This window comes from Culex quinquefasciatus, chromosome 3 (genome assembly GCF_015732765.1).
Source record: "Culex quinquefasciatus strain JHB chromosome 3, VPISU_Cqui_1.0_pri_paternal, whole genome shotgun sequence".
Lineage (NCBI taxonomy): Eukaryota > Metazoa > Arthropoda > Insecta > Diptera > Culicidae > Culex > Culex quinquefasciatus.
The window spans coordinates 9063338-9085528 of record NC_051863.1 but is presented as its reverse complement, the minus strand read 5'-3'; the positions used below and the strand labels follow the sequence as shown (position 1 = coordinate 9085528).

The following is a 22191-nucleotide window of genomic DNA, read 5'->3' as shown; positions in this document are numbered from 1 at the left end:
TAACATTGTATATCGGACCATTAGTTGCTGAGATATGGACATCAGAAAATGGTGGGTTGTTTGGGTGAGACTTAGAAAACATAAATTTTCCTGTTTTTTTAACCTTTGCATGGAGATATCTGAGCAACTGAGGGTCGTATCAACAATTTTTTTAACTTATTCAATAATGTTCTTAATGAATATCAACGAAGTAGGGTGCATTTTACATAGTTTTCAAATTAATCCATTGAAATTTTATAGACCTTTGAAAAAAAAAAATATCTCACTGTTTTTTTAAATCAAAATTGTAATAGTAACGGTTTAACGTAAATAAAAACAAGTTTAGATTCTAAATTTAATTCTGCGTGTGATTATTTTTTGTTGCTAACTTAATTTGATCTTTTCTCCATTTATTGTTTTTATTCAAAAATCGCGTTTTTCAAAAAGCTTCAATTTTGGTACCAAATATTTCGGAAGTACAACTTTCAGTAATAGAAAGGAAAATCAAAGATTCGGAATTTTCACCTATACCTTACGTAAAAAGCTACAGGCGAAGTTTAATCAAAATATTTTGATATCAAAAAGATTGTAAAATTCCACAATCAAGAAAAAAACAGATCAAAATTACTATTTTTACGCTGATTTCAATAACAGCTTCTGGAAATAAGCCTTTTTTAACTGTGGACTGAAATGATAAAAAATATTTGCAAAATTAAGGAATTATTAAAAAAATAATTTTGAAGATATCTTTCATTTCTGGATTGATTAAAAATGACAAAATTGTGTTCGAATCGAAGCAAAATGTGAAAAAATTTGGAAATCTACGCAAAAGATAAATTTTGAATTAATTTCAGCTCTTAGGTATTGGGAAATTATTATAAGAAAAAAAAGCTTTCCCATATTTTTCATAACCTGTTTTTTTAAGGATCTTTTTTGGTACTACGGCCAGATTAGGACCGGGTATCGTGAACAGTTACAAAAAATAAATAAAATAAAAGTATTTATATCAGTAGCGTAACCAGGCTCTGGAACACGCATAACAAATATTTTTATTACGGTGTTTGTGAAAGACCCCTCGGACAAATTTAGAACAAATTTCTGTCGAAGAGGGAGGGCACGTATATTTGATATTTAATAAAAATATTTTATTAAATATTTACAGATTGAAAATTCACCAAACACAAATGATAAAAAAATCTTTTATCAAAATCTCCAAGGATTACTCTCAAGTGAAAAATTTATGTTTTGTAAAAAAAAAATGGCAGGTTTAGTTTCAGTGTTTTGTTTTGTTAAATAAGATTTACCCAATTACCTTTTCTAACCTGTTAAACCAAAACATTCCAATCTCCCTCAACATTACGGTTCTCCCGCCCACCCTCCCTCTCCCAGCAAAACGAAAATCCTTGAAACATAAGATGGCAAAAATATAGATATGAACAGGACACCCTTTTTTCCCACCGTCAGAAAATCCTCTTACTTTCGGTACATTTAATCCCTCACTGCGACCTCGCCCTTCTCTCTGTCTCTTTCTCTGCTGGGAGACTTCCCATGGAGTTGAGTTCAGGTGTGGGAAGAGACGGGGCGAGTAACATGGTGTGAAAACGTGTTAAAAGGACATTCTACGTTGCAAGGAGGAATAAAATGATAAAAATGGCATTTGAAGGTGTACGACCGTGTAGAAACACGGCTTTAAATTCGCTTGTGTTATTTGTGAAGTGGGGTGGAAAGGGGAAATGGCTTTAACGTGAGAGTCAACTTATTATGAGTTGTTGAGGTAAGAAAGAAAGTTTTTGGTTTTCGTGATTTGATTGATTTGGGAAAACGAAACAGAATCGGCTCATTGTTCTGTGGATTAAGAAATATGGTAAAAAACGTTACATCAATCATTAATCTTTTGGAGAAGTTTAAATCATAACAATTTATAAGTGAAACCTCCATGTTTTTATTTTTTATTCCCCATAACTTTCCACGTTCGAATAATTATTTCTGCACCGAGCCGTAACCTTTTGCCTTTTCTGCTTCAAAGGAGATCCGCTCTGACTCTGGTTAACCACGTGTGTTGAAGGTGGAAGGGGGGTACAACATATGCTGCCATCAGGTATTACATTACACACCCGTCAGTCGACCTTTGCTGCGTCAATGTGTTGTGCTTCTTAAAAGAGGGGTTCTCCGTTGGGGGGATAAAAACCCACGTGGCCTCGTCACTAATGACTCGGTTGAAAGGGGGGAGGAGGTGGGGGGGGGGCAAAATGAGCTTATTAGTGAGCACCCTTTTCTCCGGTGAACCGCAACAAAACGGTCTCTTGACGCTCGCCACAAAAGCATCACAAGCCGTCTCATCCTTCCGTGCCCGGACCCAGGCCGTCCCACCAGCTCGGCACGTTTAACCAAAGCTCAAGCAGCCGTTTCATATTCAACCACCCACAAACAACCGCACACACAAAAACACACGCACGCACAGATGACTTATGATCATAATGATAGACCCCAGTGCTCCGCATTAAACCGCACATTCTCACACATACAGACACACACACACATACACACATATGCGGCAGATGTTGGTTTTTAAAAGGTGGAAGGCTAAGTATATCCTGGCCCGACCCCGACAACAACAACAACAACACCAACAACGAAGAACAAGAGCAACGAGGACACGACAGTTTATGAAAATCATACCTGGGCTGGGATGTCCTCCTGGCCGGCGCAAAAGAAGGTTCCGGAAGTGGTGGTTTGGTGGTGGTGGCCATCGTGGTGGAGTCATCCCTCCCTCACAGATGGAGATGGACTTGGTTAAACCGTGGCTTGGAAAGGATTTTGAACATTTATTTGGACTTAAATCTTTGAAAAAAGTCTTCAGCGATTCCCATGAGGGGAACAATCTTGGAGAATATTGGATTATATCTTGTCTTAATGATTATTCATGACTGTTCAAGTATAGGTTCAAAGTTCAGCCATATTCCACCAACTGCAGCAGTAAACAACTGCTTTGGATCCATCCGAAGAGGCTGAACTGTTTTATCACTTACAGAAAGCTCAAAATTCTTCACCACCTCGTAGATGGCTCGTTTCATCTGCATCCGCGCAAATCGCATGCCCAAACACTGCCGAGGACCTTCCCCGAACGGCATAAAGCACCCCATCTCCCGGTACGGATTGACTCCCCCCGTCTCCGGACTAAACCGATCCGGGTTGAACGTCAGCGGATCCTGGTAAAACTGCGGATCACGGTGAATTCCTCCAAAGGGAATGACCGCACAAACACCCGGTTCGATGCGGACGCTCTGACCCGGGCACAACTCGAGATCTACTGGCTCGGTACAAGTCTTGGAAAGAAATGGTCCCACCGGCCAGAGGCGTAGCGTTTCGTTGATGACCTGCTCGAGGTAGGGTAACTCCAGAAGGTCTTCGTACGAGATCGTTCCTTGATCGTTGGATGCTTTCGAACAGTCTTCTCGTAGTCTTGTCTGTACGGTTGGGTTTCTAGCAAGTTCGTACAAAATAAAAGACATGACGACACTGGAAGTCTCAAAGCCGTCGAAGAAGAACGTAACACCGTGAGCGGCCATGTCCACTTCAGTGATCTGCTTTTCGTTGCGCAAACTTATCAGATGTTCCAAGTAATCGACTCGCTTGGTTCCGTTCTTTTCCCGATACATAGCAGCTTCCGACATCAAATCAATGAAAAATTGTTCAACTTTTTTAACACCTGATCCGATGTTTAACATTTTAGCCAGCTTTGGGCACGTGCTCAACAGCATCATAGTCACAAACGCAGTAAACGAAGAGTTTGTTAACCTCCGTCCCATCTCTCGGATTTGGGCCTTCTCGTTGGTGAATGATTGAGCATCGGTATCAAAAATACAGCTGGACACGACATCGGTGGTAAACTTTGCTGCCAGCTCCCTAGCATCCAGCTCAGAGTTTCTATTCTTGACAATGTACGCGCTCATGCTTGTTGAAACAAACTCCACGATCGGGAACAACGCCTTCATCTGTTGATACATTAAACAAAACCGTTACCAACCAATTGACCCACTTAACCTCGAAAAAAAAAACTCTACCCTCGACGTCGTGAACGCTGGCGTGATCTCCGCTCGTTTCGCCTTCCACTTGTCCCCGTTCAGAAAGAACGGACTCCGCCCAATCAGCCCCGCGTCGCCGGCACTTTCCGTAAACTCACCAAACTCGTTGTCGTGGAAGCTCCGAAAGTGTTTGGTCAGAATGTCCTTCGCCAAAGCCGGGCACGTGATGAGAATGCGCGGCGATCGATTGCTGAAGACGCCCACGAAGTTGTATTTGGCCTTGTAGTCACTGCAACGCAAAGGCGTCAAATATTCTTAAATTTGATTCTTAGCCTAATCAGACACAAACTTGTAGATCTCGTCCATCTCCTCCATGACGGTTCGCGTGCGCAGAATAAACGCGGGGAAGTTCCCCACAAGGGGCTTCGGGTCCGGTCCCGGCACATGGCGCTTCTTCCAGTAGTTGAAGTTCCAAACTAGATAAATGTACGCGGCTGCTACCGCCGAAACGAGCAGACTGATTGTGACCAGCATTGTGTGGACAAGACTCCGTCCAGCTGCGCGAACTGATTGTGCAAGACTGAATTCGTTAGCAATGTCCAAATTTAAATCACGCTTGATTCAACCCTTTCAGAACTGAATATTCAAAACATATAAAAAAATAATTTGAAGCGTACAAATGGTTTCGGCAATTTGGAATTATGAAACCAATTAGGCCTGAAAGTTTTACTTTGTTTCACTATAAAAGTCAAATTCTCGGAGCATATCTAATCTACGCAAAAGCCGAGATAGATTATGAAGTGGTGTTTAAACATTACTACCGGCTCTCGTAAATTGTTTTTTTTTTTTTTTTTTCGTTCGATGCCACTATCCACTGCGACCAGGAATTAGATCTATTGCGGACTTGCAATTCTATTTATAGAATCACAAAGGCTTCTTCTGTTATTAGGCAGATGGGACACGCACACACGCTATTGTTGAGCGAGTGTGTCGAGCGATCCACTGCCGTAACTTCGCCGCCGAAGAGGTTTGAATGTTTTTCAATCCTCTTTGGCTCTGCCTTTCCACTCTGTACTGTCCAAATGTATCGCTAGAACCGAAGTGCACATTTTACGTTTACTTATACCCAGCTAGCCCTTAAATTCTGGTTTCTGGAAAACTCGTCCCTTCAAAGCACTTTTTGCGATCGGGCCGTGGAGCTCTGCAGGGCAATTATACAGAGAACAGTTGGTCCTTATACATGTGAAGAGTACAGGGGAAAGGATGTGCCGAGCCATGTGGGTTTGAAACCACGACCTTCCGCTCATAAAGCGAAACCTGTAACCATTAGACCACAGGAGCTCGGCCTCGTAAATTGTTAATCCACACCAGATATGGTAACTGGTTCTAGTTGGACTCCAAATGTGGAGCCGCTTTATCTTCAAGTAATCTTCACTTATATCAGTGAAATGCTGATTTCTATTACGCTACCTAAATTGGTGGTGCAGCTTGAAATTTTATCTTCCGATACACGCTCACACACAATCTTTACAAAATAAAGAAAGTCTCGTTTGCAACAAGCTAAACAAACACAATCTATCCTATGGTGGCTGGACGCAGTAACTACCCGGGCAGACGGTAATAACAAAATCCCTGCCATTTCAATGACAAATACAGTTAAAATAACAGAAAGTGTTATGGAATCTTCTTGAAAAATCCATTTTTGCATATGGGTTCAATATCAGTTTATGTCAGGGGTGACCAAAGTATGGCCCGCGGGCCAAACGTGGCACGTGAGGTGATATTTTGTGGCCCGCGGGCCCATTTTGAATGATTATGTAAAATGGCCCGTTGACCACTTGTAAAGTTATTTTTTACTTTTTCAAAGTTCAGGTTTATTTTAAACTTTTATATGCTAATCTTTTTTTGTTTTTTGTTTATAAAACAAAACTTGTGATTTATTAATATTTTGATCCCCACTTCCCGAGCAGGGGTAAATAACACGGGAATACCAAATTTTGGTATTACTTGGGCTAATAACAGCGACCAAAATGTGCCCTTGGTTGCCCAGTAATAGATGGTAAAATACCATGAAATCATACCAAAGTCTTGTATGTGAAAGGGCACAACAATACCAAAACATGTTATTCCAAAGGTAAAATAATACCACAAAATAAAATCATTTCAATACCAAGTTGAGGTCTTCTGGATTTTTGAACATTGCTTGAATACCAAAACTTGGTATTGCCATGGTTTTATTTTTAGGTCTTCCCGCGCCCTTGGAAAATCAGATTTTGGTATTCCTGTGGTCTTCCACAAACATGATTTTGGTATGATTTCATGGTATTATACCATCTATTACTGGGCAACCAAGAGCACATTTTGGTCTCTGGTATTTGCACAAGTAATACCAAAATTTGGTATTTTCATACCATTTTTAGTGCAGCAGCTGCAGTTTGTGAAAAAACGGAAATGATCCATATGCAACAGCCAAATCTACTCACCTGATGATTCCATGTTGTTCTTAGTGATATTCTTCACCACACCGAATGCATTTGTCATTGATGAACGGCCTGTGCTTGAAGTTCTTGAAGCTTCTGAAAAATAACATGATTGAAAAATAAGTATTATTAAAATGAAACCGGATTGAAATTCACCAAAATTCAATAATCTCTTGATTGACTCGTTTTTCAAAGTATTTGGTTATCCCGACTTAAAGAAATTTCAACGTTTTTGAAAAAAATATTAGTGAGCTCAGCTAATCAGCTTTAACATTTTTATGTTTCAAGTCATTTTAGGGCAAAATTAATTGTCTCGCCAAAATTTTTGAAAAAAATCCATAGTTTCAGAGGAATTTGATACAACATTTTAATACCAAAATAATACCAAAATGTGCCATCCTGACTTAGAAAATTTTCCACAATTTCAAGTCATTTCTGTAGGGGGTATATCAAAAATGTTTAAAATCAAGTTTGAAATTTCCGGTTTTCAATAAAAGCATTCGCTTTGAGACATCATTTTAGCGCAAAATTAATTATTTTGTCAAAATTGGTCAAAATTTTCCCATAGTTTCAGAGGAATTTGATAAAATACTGTAATACCAAAAGAATACCAAAATGTGGTGTTCGACCATTGACAAATTCTGCAATTTTGCAATATCAAAACAATACCTTAAATTGGTATGATACCACATTTTGCTCTTGCATAATCCTTAAGACAAATTTTCAAGGGTCCAGGAATACCAAAATTTGGGATTGATACCAGAGAAAGGTATTATTATGCATTTCCCTTGTTATTTACCCATGCTCGGGTTTAGGATACAAAAAAATTGTTCATAATATTTTATAATTAAAACAATGTCACAGGTTTCAATGTGAGTAAAACTAGTAAATATCGTCAAAACTTTCAACAAACATTTTTAGAAATATTAAAAAAAAGTTCAAGTTTGACTTAGGTAGAAAAAAAATGGTTTATTGGTCCTTTTTTTAAAAAAAAAACTCCAGAATTCTGTAATATTTGCCAAAATATAAGTTTTCATTATTAATTTGCAAGTCATAATAACCCTTTTATGAACTGACTCTGAAACATACATTGCACTTCCTTCGGGATTTGAACTCATTACAGTTAGATAACGTATCTGATTGACTACCAACTGATTCAGGCAGACAAGTTGTGGAAATCTGAGTATCATGTTTGTTGCAAATATTTTTCAAAGCTTTCGTCGATGAAAATCAGCCCACCCCTCTATCATTTTTAAAAAATTGGCTAGGAAACAAGGAGCAAAAATATATTTCCTAAAAACTTTAAATCTTAAAAAAATGAAATTTAGGTGCATTTAGCTGAAATTAATTAAATATGCATCCCTTTGCATTTAGAATCATTTGAACATGTTTAGGTTTATGAAAAATAATTTAAATTTATGTTTATTTTCGTTGAAATGTATAAATGTTTTTTTTTCTGTCAGATGTTTTTTTTGTCGAATCTTTTTTTTTTTTTTTTTGAAAATAATGATTGCAGTTTAAGCATACGGAAGCTTACATTTTTATTTCATTGAAATGTTGAAATTCTGGCTCTCAACAATTTTTCATAAGTAACATTTAACTTATAGATAAAATAACGCCTTCAGATAAATTGTTCAACATGTTATGTCATCATTTTCGAAATATAAAAACAAAACTTTTCTTTTTGAAAACACAAGTACATTCAGCTAAAAACTTATTTTTCAAATACCTATAACAATAAAATTAACAATATCGATAGAAAACCGTTAGTTTGTATTTTCTATTATTTTGAATTGACATTTTTTTTAATAATAAAAATTACCTGAATCTTTTAAATCAAAATAACGTAATTTAATTTTTTTAATAACCTTTTTTGTAAATTTGGCCCACAACCTCATTTGAGCTAAACATTTGGCCCGGCCTCCTAAAACTTTGAGCAGCCCTGGTTTATGTTATCATATCAAAATTTGTTATTGTTCTGATATTGGTTAAAAGCAAAAATAACTTTGGAATAACATTTTTTGTTATGGAAGAATACCTCCAACTGTTATTGGGATGATTGGATTAGTTGTTAAAATAACAAAAAAGAATAACAAAGATTTGTTCGATGAATCCCGAGCAGATTGAAATAACTTGGGAAGGTCAGTTTTTGATATTGTGAGAAGATCGAAATATGTTATTGGGATGATCGGATTGATTGTTAAAATAGAATTGTTAAAATAACAAGAATAACTTAAACTGTTGTTATTGCAATAACAAACCAATAACAAAGAAGGAATCATGAAAGAATAACAAGATTTGTTATTTTGTGCGGAGAGGTGGAGCAGCATAATAACAAAAATTGTTATTGAACTTGTATGTCTCCATAACAAAAAAAGTTATTGTTTTGGTTTATTTGCCATTTGAAAATAAACCTGCAGTTGCCATAACTCTTCTGTACTAGTCAAGGCTGCAGAGTCGGGTTCCTTCAAGCGGTTTTGAATCCATTCTTTTGAGACAACTCCGACTCTGAATGCAGGATGTGACGTCAACGCCGATTTCAGCTCTCCAAAAATACCCGATTTCACAGATTCCGACTCCAAATGAAAGTTGCTGAAAATTTGCTGAATCCGATGCCGTCTCCGAGGTCTCACTCCAGCTCGAACTTCAACGTCAGCTCCGACTGCCTCGCTCTGTGAAAATAATAACAGTTTTTGTTATTCACATTTAAAAAATTCTCAATAAATATATAAATTCCCTTAAAGAATATAACAAACTTAAAAAAAACCACTTTCAAAAGTTTATTTTATCAGATTTATTTAAGCTTAAGGACCCCGTTTCATGGTTATATAAATGACCACGATTAAATTGGTCAAAATTATTCCATAGTTCTAGCCAATTTTAGTAAAGTCCCTAAGGGGGTATATCAAATAATTAAAAAAAATCAACTTACAAAATTTCAACTTTTTAGAATAATTTCAGCTTAAGGACCCCATTTCATGGCCAAAATAATGACCCCGACGAAAATGGTCAAAATTATCCCTTAGTTCTACTAGCCAATATCCCTTAGGGGGTATATCAAATAATTAAAAAAAATCAACTCTCAAAATTTCTACTTTTAACAATGATTTTTGCTTAAGGACCCCATTTCATGGCTAAAATAATGACCCCGACGAAAATGGTGAAAATTATCCCATTGTTCTAGCCAATTCCAGTAAAGTCCTTTAGGGGGTATATCAAATAATTAAAAAAACAACTTTCAAAATTTAAACTTTTTAGAATAATAACAACACAAACTGTTATTGATCTATTATGCAAAAATGGATTTTGCAAGAATATTTCATAACACTTTCTGTTATTTTAACTGTATTTGTTATTGAAATGGCATGAATTTAGTTATTACCATCTGTTCGGGTTATTAAACATTTTCAATACCAAATCTTGTTATTTTATCAGAAACTGTTATTATTTTTTCTTCTTGAAGCTGAAGTTCAGGATAAAATAATAACACTTTTTGTTATTTTAACAGGATTTGTTATTGAAATATTATAAATTTTGTTATTACCGTCTGCCCGGGATAGCTAAAATGTTATTAGTCTGTAATTGCAATAACAAACCAATAACAAAAAATCATAACGACGAATAACAAATTTTGTTATAAATAACATAAAATGTTAGTGACCTAGTATTTTCAAATATCAAAAAATGTTATTCCGAAGTTATTTTTGTCTGCTAGGGTCCCTAATTCGTATATATTTCTAACCCTTCGTATTTTTTTTCTACAACTACACTGAGCAAAACTTACACAGCTCAACGAAGTGTTCTACACATGATCTGGCCCTGCTGTACAGAGCACTCAAATATCAATCGCAAAACACTTGAAATTTCGGTGATTGGCCATGAAATAATGTCAATAGCGAAACACTTGAATTTTAAATGGTGTTGAAAAAAGGTACGTACAAGCGATTTACAGGTTCTCGCTTGCTAGTCGTGCACGCTACCACTGCGCCGGCCGGCCAGTTGAAGACGGGAGTGTTTTTTGTGCTATTGGTTCTTGCCTCGCTTCTAGCCTTCGATGAAAGTCGCGCAAAAATCAATCAGTGAAACACATTAAATTCATGTGGATAATCACGTTGACTTTGAATAGTGCCTGTTTTGGGTAGATCTTAAGATCATTTTCAAGTGTTTTGCTAATCACTTTGAATAGTTCAAAAAGGTGGTACTAATTCATGAGCAAAACAATTGAAAAGCTTGAGCCACCCGAATGAAAATAACATGTTAAAAAATACCAAAAAGTCAACCGCCCAAACACACAAACACAAACCAATTAGATCTACGATGTGACTTTATTCAATCATTCAAGTGTTTGGGCACTTGAATAAAAAGTGTGGCATATTTTCAGTGTATAGCTGAAGTCATATCTCATACACGGAAAAAGTCGATTCCCGTAATGGTGAATTATTTTTCATGGATGTGAGATCCACGAAGAAACTTTTTCATGAGTATGGTGCAGTTGCACAATAATCGTGAATACTTTTCTTCGTGGTTCTCAAATTCATGAACAATAATTTACGATTACGGGAATTGACTTTTTCCGTGTAAGTTTGTGATATCATAAACTGAGTGGACATTAATGTGTTGAAATTTTTTATTATTTTGAAAATAAAAAATGCAAATTAAAAACCAACAACACCACCCTTAGCCTGTCTGAGAAGTGTTCAAGAAGTAGTTTTAAATAAAGTTTGAAAAGTTTTTTACAGTTAGCTATCTATAATGATGAAAACAATAAAATGATAAATATGATTATTGCTATCCTCTAAAAGCGTCATGATTATTCTAATGAAAATGAGTTTGGATCGGAAAATGGACTACATTATCGGATTCTTTAAACAATTTGACTTTCAAAACAGTTAACCCGGGCAGACGGTAATAACAAAATTCATGCCATTTCAATAACAAATTCTGTTAAAATAACAAAAAGTGTTATGGAATCTTCCTGAAAAATCCATTTCTGCATAATGGTTTAATAACGGTTTATGTTATCATAACAAAATTTGTTATTGGTCTGATATTCGTTGAAAGCCAAAACAACTTTGGAATAACACAACTCCAACTGTTATTGGGATGATCGGATTAGTTGTTAAAATAACAAAAATTAATAACAAAGATTTGTTCGAAGAATAACTAAAAATGTTATTAGTCTGTTATTACAATAACAATCCAATAACAAAAAAATCATAACGACGAATAACAAATCTTGTTATAAATAACGTAAAATGTTATTGGCCTAGTATTTTCAAATATCAAAAAATGTTATTCCCAAGTTATTTCCGTCTGCTCGGGAAAATTCTTATTTCAATTAAATTCTTAGTATTAGGTTTAATTATAACAATACTTATACATATTTTTCTTGGCATCCCAAGTAACATATTACGCTTTATCGTAGCTGGTAAAACCGCTATAAAACTTGGCAGCCAAAACCCCTTTTATAAAACCTTCATAGGAGTTTAAAGCGTTATAATTGAATTTTAACAACCTTCTTCAAGCCTTAAAAAAACCTTGAACAACGAAACAGCCTAATTTTCTCTACCAAAAATATCAGAATCTGCACTGAAATGGATGCTGACAAGTTGAACTTTTCAGCACCTGTTTGTTTTTTTTTTTTCTACCAATATGGCAGTCAATCATATCACGCGTTTTGCACCATATGCATTATGGATTGCTATTTGGCCACGATTAATGCTTTTTAGCGGCTTATGGTTTTAAGTAAGCTCTTTGCATGTCAAATGGCACTTGACAGTCGCAACAGCCTTGGTTTTAAAGAAGCGTGCGATAAAACCGTTTGGCATGGCATTGTCTTTCATCAAACCTTTTCGATAGCCATTTGGCTTCTATTGTTACCAGGTTTTATTTCCGGGGCATAAAACCTATTTAGAACCTTTTAATCAACACATGCTTGTTGGTTGCAGTGAATGCCGAAACAAAACTAATAAGCAATCAAGAACCTACCATAAAACTTCAATAAAACTAGGTGGTGGCTAGTTGGTTTTAAAATGTACTTTTGATTTCCAGAAGCTACAAAATTTGTGTTGATGGCAACAAATGATAATATTTGAAATTAAAAAAAACAAAAAAAAAGAAACAAACAAAGTTTAAATAACAAAGTCTCACCCACCAACAGTTGCACCACTGTACAATGAACATCCCCAATGTTTACGCCTGCCCCAAATGAGGACGGATAGTGCTAAACGGCATAAATTATGGTGAACTTTCTCAAGGTTTGTCGGCCCTCGTCAGCGACGTGTAGACCACCTTCTGAAACTCATCTCATCGCACCTGACACTGCGGTGTACCTACCGTACGAGCAGAAATTATGATTTGAATCGCACCCTCTGTTGAAACTGTTTCCTAAAAGGAACAGGGATTCTTCTCCAAAAAATATGAAAACTAGGGTTAATTGCGAGGGGCCAACCCTTGCAGCTCTTCCCTGTCGGAGTGGTGTCGGAGGCCACGTGGGTACACACTCCATAGCTGGTAAAACGTGTGTGAAAATAGGGAGCAACCACAATGTGTTGCCCTGCCGGCACTGAACGGTAAACCTGGAAGGATGCAAATTGGACTTGAAAAGGACGGTTTATCATTTTTGGGATTTTCATAATTAATGGTGATCCTGGGTTCAAAATCGTGGATTGACCATATAGAAAGCTCTAAATATGAAAATATTTCATAATTAGAAATAAATTGAGATTAAAAGACATGAGTAATGCTTAACTGTTTGAAATCTTTCCAGAAGCACCTTCAATACTTATAATAATACCTGAATCTTCCGGAACGTGTCAAATTCTCCCAAGCAGTACCATTAGTATCTCCACCGTAACGAGGTCACCCCTCGGGGACACGGACCACGTCCCATAACTGCACCGCTCCGAAGGGGGAAAAGAAGCTTCCCCGAAGCTTCATGAATCATTGTCAGGTGACAATTTTTACGAGCCCATCGCTCGCTTGTTGTCTATTTGCAGGCGCAAACTGGCCCCCTCTAATTGCTCCGATGGAGTCATTTTGCGGGTGGGATCCTGGGACCCAGGGAAAAGGATCTCGTTAATCTTGTTAATCGCCCTCAGATTGGCCAACCACTGCTGGTCCAACCCGGTTCCAGCTCAAGCTAATGCTGCAACAAATGAAATTTTTAGTACCATAAAGCCCACCCCCCCTCCTTAACATTTGAGTCGTTAAGGTTCGGGTTCGGGTCTTGTGGACACATTCCGAGTGAGTAGATGGTGCAAAATTAGAGAAAAGGGATATAAATTTGGCAATTATTATTGCGACCCCGCCATCCCCCCAGACCAACCCCCTGGAAACAAAATGGCCGGGGGTAATTCATGGCGTCAAATTAAAACGCACCAACGCACTACGCACGCAAATGAGATGAAAATGGACCCCCCGAAAACTGTAAAATGTGAACGACTTCATAAACTGGAATCGCACTTTCTCGCCACATTGGATTCGACCGCAGCAAAGAGGTCGGTGTCGTTCTGCGTACAAATCGTAAAATTTGTTCGATGTGTGCTGGGGGTTTCGGATTTTGATGGGGACATTTTGTAATTACTTAATTGAGTGCTTCCATTTGGAGACGTGAACCGGGCTGTGGAAACATTTATATCAAAATATGTGTGACCGTACCTTTTGTTTTCCGTTTAAAACATCTTGGAAGGTTCTGGCAGTTGGAAGGATGGAATTTTGATAAAGTTTTGTCGCACCCGATAATTTGGTCTAACTCCAGCAGTTTCAGGTATTCCCAATTATGAGGAAGCAGAAACTTGTTGATTCCTAGAATAAATCATCACCACTTCGCAACACTAAAAGGCCCCTATCATGCTGATCAATCACGGTGCCGGCCACGACCAGTGGTAAAATCACGGGGAAAAATGGCTTGAGTGATGAAGACCGCTAAATCGGAAAGATACAATGTTGTTTATTTATAAATGTATTTTAATCGAACGCGTGCCAACCGAGCATTTGTGCCATGGGAACACGGAGAAAAAAGCGTTCCCAAAATCGCGAACAAGCGCTCATGAAAATGGGAACCTCGAACAAAGTGTTCAAATCCCATGGTACGATTTTTAAAAACGTACCATGAAATTTGAACACTTTGTTTGTGGCTCCCATATTCACGAACGCTTGTTCACGATTTTAGGAACTCATTTTTCTCCGTGAAGGACTTAAATTTTTGTCAAAATCCTACATAAAAGACGATTGACTCTTCAATAAATTGGATAGCATGATTACCCGAGCAGACGGAAATAACTTGGGAAGGTCAGTTTTTGATATTGTGAGAAGATCGAAATATGTTATTGGGATGATCGGATTTGTTGGTAAAATAACAAAAATCAATAACAAATATTTTTTTGAAAAATAACTTTAACTGTTATTATGTTGTTATTTCAATAACAAACCAATAACACAGAAGGAATAACAAGATTTGTTATTTTGTGCAGAGAGGTGGAGCAGCATAATAACAAAAATTGTTATTGAACTTGTATGTCTCCATAACAAAAAAAGTTTTTGTTTTGGTTTATTTGCAGTTGCCATAACTCTTCTGTACTAGTCAAGGCTGCAGAGTCGGGTTCCTTCAAGCGACTTTGAATCCATACTTTGGAGACAACTCCGACTCTGAATGCATGATATGACGTCAACGCCGACTTCAGCTCTCCAAAAATACCCGACTTCACAGATTCCGACTCCAAGTGAAAGTTGTTGAAAATTAGCTGAATCCGATGCCGCTCCAGCTCGAACTTCAACGTCAGCTCCGACTTCCTCGCTCTGTGAAAATAGTAATAGTTTTTGTTATTCACATTTCAAGAATTCTCAATAAATAAATTTATTCCATTAGGGAATATAACAAAATAAAAAAAAACTTTCAAAAGTTAATTTCATCGGAATAATTTTAGCTTAAGAACCCCATTTCATCGTCAAGTAAATGACCACAATTAAATTGGTCAAAATTATCCCATAGTTCTAGCCAATATTAGTAATGTCCCTTAGGGGGTGTATCAAATAATAAAAAAATCAACTTTCAAAATTTCAACTTTTTAGAATAATTTTAGCTAAAGGACCCCATTCCATGGCCAAAATAATGACCCCGAAAAAAATGGTCAAAATAATCCCATAGTCAGACGTGCATTGGCACGCTCTGCACTGGCACTTCAAATTTAGCACTCACACCAAGTTCAAAGCATACTACTCCAGCCCAGTGCTAGTGCTATTAATTAGCACTCCCATTTAGCACTCATACGATTTTTTCCTTTTTTAGTGAGTCTTTTTAATCAAAGTTCTCAAGCAAATTTGATCATCGGTCAACGGCGGGAATCTTTTACAACTGCAACATACCTTTTCCTAGATTCTTCCATAAAAATTTATTCTCAGGGCTCGCAAAACTTCAGAGAATTAAAATTCAAATTCTGTTCCCATCAACTGCCAGTCAGGCCACGTCCCTATCTATGTCCCTATCAAGTCTCCAGGTCACGTCCCTGCTATGTCCCTATCAAGTCTCCAGATCACCTGGAACTGACTTTCGGGTCCTTCACTCAGATAAGCTTATTATACTTTGCAATAGAGGTGGGCAAAAAAAGAGCGAACCGCTCAAAGAGCCGGTTCACTGAAAAGAGCGAACGAACCGTGGCTCACAAAAAAAGAACCGCAGTTCTTTTTTTAAACTCCGCACTTTTGAAAGAATCGTTTCAATATGGCATGATTTTTGTTATAATTATAATTTATTGAATTTCAAAAAAAAATCGTTTTAAATTTGTTTTTGAGAATTGAAAATGCAATTTCAAAAAAATCAATGCTTTAAAATAATCCCAAAAGTAAACGATTTTCTTAACAAAATGAAATAAACTTTTCAGTGTGCAACTGATTGTTCATTAAAGTAAAAAACTTTCAAATTTTAATCAAAATAGAAGTCTCATCCACTGAAAACAATTAAAAATCATTTTGGGATCGATCAAAAATATTTTGATTTTTGGTCAAATTCTGTTCCACAGTACCTAATGCAAAAGTTTTTTTTCGGTTTAAAAAAAGTTCATCAATACTTCGATATTTTGAAAACTTATGATTGCAAAAGAACTGGGGATGTGTAAAATGCATTTTTAATCTCTTTTTTCATTAAAATGTCTTGCTTTTATTTTTTTTTGTGACTTTGGCCAGAGTTGAGGGACGTATACTTCAAAAAATATTTGGTATGGCCAAATTTATAAAAGTCCAATGTGAAATAACTTATAAAATCACACGATTCTTGAAAAAACCCCTATTCATTCAAATTTTGGAAAAAGAGCGAATGAGCCGTTCAAAGAGCGGCTCTTTTTAAAGAGCGAACGAAAATGAGCGGCTCCTGAAAAAGAGCGTTTTTGCCCACCTCTACTTTGCAACTCATTATTTTGATTCCAGGACAATAATCTGCGTTGATAAAAAAATATTGTTACGTTTTATGCTACAGCTAAAAAAAGATTACCTTGAAGGGATCTGAACCATGGATCTTCTGCTTTCATTTCTTGAACACTGGCACTGCGCCAAATTTACAGATAAATGTGGTTGTTGTTAGTTTCATCAAATTCTAGACAATGATGACGGTAAATTTCAAATCAACAAATGAAAAATCAACCTAGTTACCATTTTTGCTCGAGTGCCAGGGCGAGTGCTATGATTGCAAGCGCAGTGCTATCCGTTCAAATAGCACGCGTGCTAACCGCGTGCAGTGCCAATGCATGTCTGCCCATAGTTCTAGTCAATTTTAACAAAGTTCTTTAAGGGGTATATAAAATAATTTAAAAAAATCAACACTCAAATTTTAAATTTTTTAGAATAATTTCAGCTTAAGGACCCCATTTCATGGTCAAATTAATGACCCTGACGAAATTGTCCAAAATTATCCCATAGTATTAGCCATTTTAAACCAAGTCCTTTAGGGGGTATATCCAATAATTAAAAAAAATCAACTCTCAAAATTTTCAACTTTTTAGAATAATTTTAGCAAAAGGACCCCATATTATGGCCAAAATAATGACCCCGAAAAAAATGGTCAAAATTATCCCATAGTTCTAGCCAATTTTAACAAAGTTCTTTAAGGGGTATATAAAATAATAAAAAAAAAAACTCTCAATTTTTCAATTTTTTAGAATAATTTCAGCTTTAGGACCCCATTTCATGGTCAAATTAATGACCCTGACGAAATTGGTCAAAATTATCCCAAAGTATTAGCCATTTTAAACCAAGTCCTTTAGGGGGTATATCGAATAATTAAAAAAAATCAACTCTCAAAATTTCAACTTTTTAGAATAATTTTAGCTAAAGGACCCCATTGTATGGCCAAAATAATGAACCAGACGAAAATGTTCAAAAATATATCAAAGATCTCAACATATTTAACAAAAGAAAAAATAATAACAGATTGTGTTACGGACACTTAAAAACTTTTCTATTTATGCGATTTATGGTAATTTTATTTCTAAGACAGAATACCAAACGAATAACAAATCTTGTTATTAGGAGAGTTTTTGAAATGTTTATCAATCTTGTTATTAGAAGAGTTTTTGAAATGTATAACATTTCCTCTTATCAGCGTGTTATTTAACATTTTCAGTATAATATCATTTCAATACCAAATCTTGTTTTTTAAATCAGAAACTGTTATTATTTTTTCTTATTGAAGTAGAAGTTCAGAATAAAATAATAACACATTTTGTTATTTTAACAGGATTTGTTATTGAAATATTATTAATTTTGTTATTACCGTCTGCCCGGGTACCAGTTTTGTTTCATTGAATAAAAAGAAACTTTAGAGTTATTTGAACAAAATTTCTAAAAATGTTCTAGACTCAAGTATCCGAAGGCATAGTAGATAGTTGAATCTTTTGTCAAAGATTAATTAAAGCAAGCAATAAAAATACATTTGTTAATTGAACAGGCAATCAACTATTCAAATTCAAAAGGAAAATAGAGTCTTAGTACTTGAAATTATTGTGACTTGCTTTCTTTCATTCATTTAGCAGATATTGTTAAATTGCAATTTTTTTTAATTTTTTTTTTATTATTTATTTAAAAAATTATTCTAAACTTATTTAGTGTGCATTTAGATACCGTCAGTGGCGGTGACATTGGGTCTGGGGGGTGAGATTGGGTCAAAGTGTTTTTTTACGGATTTCACAATTTTTCAGGTTATTCTCAATGAAACTGAATTCTGTTAAAAGGTTGTGTAGGGGACATCTTAAGACGATCTATTCCCCCCTTTGCCAGAACTTCATTCCCCCCCCCCTTATTTTTTATTTACTGGTATCAATGCTCAAACATAATTATTTTCTTAGGTTTGCAAAAAGATTACAGTTTTCATAACAAAAAATATATAGAAGGTATTTGAAAACGTTTTATTTTAATTTAAAAAAAAATGAAAAGCCGGTATTCTGATTTTCTTTTCGTTTAAATTACAATAAAAAAATACAATTATAAAATATGTACAAATATTAAACAAAATAAATAATTATCTGTGGCAAAAGACAGATTACTCTTAAAAATGTGAAGAATTCAAACAAACTTAAATAATATTTGAAAAACTTTTTGTCAACTGCCAATTATTTAATAGAACATTCTTGTTTAAAAGTGTACAAAAATCTCACAGAAACCAGCAAATCTGTCACAAAAAAATCTGCTTGAGTCCAAAAAATACAAATACCTCAGAAATATTAAAAAATAATAATTTTATTGTTTCAAGAAATGTCAAAATTCACAGAAATTGAAACTTTAATAACTATTTTTTGGGAAAAAACAAATGTTGTTATTACTGATCAAAGAAGAAAAGTTTCTAAGAATGATTCAAATAATGATTCAAGACATTGAATTTCTATTGAACCCTCATTCCCCCCCCTAGAATGGCCAAATCCCCCCCCAGGGGGGAATTCCTCACCGGTCGAGAAACACTGTCTTAAGATGACTTCGCTGAAAAAATCTCGTTCCTAGAACAAATCCTGTTATTTTAGCAGATGTCTAAAGTTGGGGTACGTTTTTGGCCAAAAATGACCTCTCGAAAAATCATTTTTCTAATATTTTTGTTAGAAATGCTCAAAAACTACCCAAGTGTTTGAAAATCTCCACTTCAAACATTGTAGCGTGTCAATACGATTCCCTCGAACAAGAAACGTGGTTGGATGACTTGTTTTTACCATATCGTTGTATTTGAGCATCATTTTAGTTTTATTTGACCCAATGTCACCCCTCTAAGGGGTGAGATTGGGTCAATTTTCAAACTATTGGCATTTAAGGTAGTGTTCATCAAAATCCACCATATTTTGGAAAAATGTTAGTAAACTATCTAAGAACAAATCTACGTTAAAAGATTTTCGATGCTATTTAAATTGTTTTTGTTTTTAAGAAATTTCAAAGGTGTATTTTTTTTGACCCATAGTCACCCCCACTGACGGTAGTCTCAATGTAATCATTTATTTCTCACGCGTGTGTTTCGTAAAACATGATACTTACCTGTAACATTCCTTAAATGTCCATAATTTCTTTCAACTTGAAATAAAAACTCATTTTTGAAATTCCGTTTTATACTTCTTTATTTCAGCAAATTTCCTTAGTTATAACCATTGTTTCTTCTTCTCCTTCTTCAAGTTCGAGCCCCTCTCATTTGATTTCCCCCTACGCGAACTGTTGCGATTGTGTGTCAAGTTTTTTTTCTGTTTTTTTTTAAATCTTCCTGCTATAACTGACTGGTGTGCCTAAAAATATACACTGACGTTCGACCACGCTTCGGAACGACGCTGGACAACACACACACTTAGAGAGTTACAGAGACTTGAGTTTTGCTGTTCGCTGGGTTCCCAGCAGGTGTGGGTTACGTCTCTCTCGTTCTTGATATTAGATTTGAGCCTGAGAAACTAATCCGTAACATTTGTTTTTTTTTTGTTTTGAAATTATTTGTGCAGATGAAATTAATTTGAAAACTTAAAAATAACATTTTTTATTTTGAATGTCTCGACTAGAGTTTTGAAATTTTTTATCTTGATTTGCTTATGTTACTTACTTCTTTGTGGGTGGTGGTTGCTTCTATGTACAAAAGTGCGTCTAAGTTTTGTTTTAGTCTTTGTTTTTGTTTTTTTTTTCAATATCATAAAAAGTATATAATTTTTATAAAGTTTTTCTCCTCACTTCTTTCACTTGCCTCCACATTTTTTTGCTCATTTCATTGATTTCTGATGAATTTTACACAAGTAGGTATTTTTTCTCCTTTTTTTGTTTTGCAACTTGTACGGTATCTTACACTGACTAAATAATACACTTAGGACTCTCTTAAAAGTACAGCAGTTGTTACCCATATGTGGTGTGTGATGTTCGCATCTTAACTTTCATTAATTTACTAGTTTTGCTTTGTCAATGATTAAGGTAGTGTGTTTGAAGTGATTGAAAGTTGTCTTATTTTTTTTCCTCTTTCCGTCTTCTGTTTTGCAGTGCTTGAGCGCATTTTTGGTGATTTTAAGTGTTTTCTTTTTCTTTTTTTAAAATAAATGGTAACATTTGGATTTCGCTATGATTTATCTAATAGAGTTTTTTTTTGGATTTGATTTCTGTGTCTTTGCTAAGGTCTTTTTCCTTACCTACAATATGATCTGTTCACAATTACTAGAGTTACACACACAATCATTTGCTATGGACTTTCCTTCGGAAAGCATCGAATGCTTTTTTATTACACACGTGGAATGTATGATCTAGCTGTTTTGCGAATAGCGTTTTTTTTTTTTTTGTTTAATCTCCGACCGGGCTCGACACAGGCTAACAATTTACACAGGAGACAACGATTATCCTAAAGTTTTTTTTTTCCACTTTGTTTCGACGACTTTAAAGCACAATAAAGTAACTCAAACCTCAAAACTTTAAGTAACATTTCCCATCGGTGATGCTCGACGAAATCTGCGCCACTTATTTATGACAAACTTTGCTCCTCGAAGCGGCAGCAGCTGGCATTTCCCGTCACAATTATTTCGGCTCAGATAAAAACTATCCTCCGAAACAAAAAAAAAATGCACCAACTGAAATGCAGCGAAGTCTTTCCCCTCAACTTTACGGTTCTTGAGCTCGCTTTGAACTGAAAGTGAGCAAGAAATGGAAATTCCACCTCCCCCCCCCTTACCCACCCATCCCGAAACGGGGAAACTTTTTGCTTCGAATCACCCCCAATTCCACCTCGAAAATTCCTCACAAAAACCTGTACACCAGCAACAAGAGAGGGAGAGAAATAAAAGTTTTTCCCGCTTACCCGCTGTTGATTTTCCGGATTTTCTCGGACCAGAAGAATGTTTTCCACTGTACCACGGGTCACGGGTTAGTCGCCTACGGGCCGTCCAGAGCAAGCAAATAATTGAGATGTTTGTGAGAATTCTTGTGTTTAGGTTTCTTAAACTTTTTCCACCTTCCACTGTGCTTTGCTGGTTGGGAGCTTGAACACACGTGGCCTGCAACGTGCAACGCTTGTGCAAGAGGTGGGAAAATGATTGACCGATACCGTCCCGCCAGCAGGTCAAAGTTTGTTCTGTTTCGGTGCAGTCTCGGGAAGAGAGGAGGACTCCTGTGCTTGGAAAGTTGGAAGAGGGTTTTTTGTTGACTTTTAGTTTGAAAGATCTTGAGAGGATACTTCATAAAAGTTGAGTATGCTTGAAAATTACACATGTGAAATTTGCTGTTAA

General features: G+C 35.9%; 1 protein-coding gene across 1 annotated transcript; it reads right to left on the bottom strand.

The window, feature by feature from the left end:
• Positions 1 to 2784: 2784 nt before the first annotated feature.
• On the bottom strand, positions 2785 to 4571 carry LOC6041750 (probable cytochrome P450 28a5). The gene is made up of 3 exons (XM_038265964.1): positions 4354 to 4571; positions 4044 to 4293; positions 2785 to 3974 (listed from the first exon to the last, which is right to left on the bottom strand). Exons 1-3 carry the CDS (start codon positions 4536 to 4538, stop codon positions 2901 to 2903), a joined length of 1509 nt encoding a protein of 502 aa, XP_038121892.1. The 5' UTR covers positions 4539 to 4571; the 3' UTR covers positions 2785 to 2900.
• Between the last annotated feature and the right edge of the window lie 17620 nt (positions 4572 to 22191).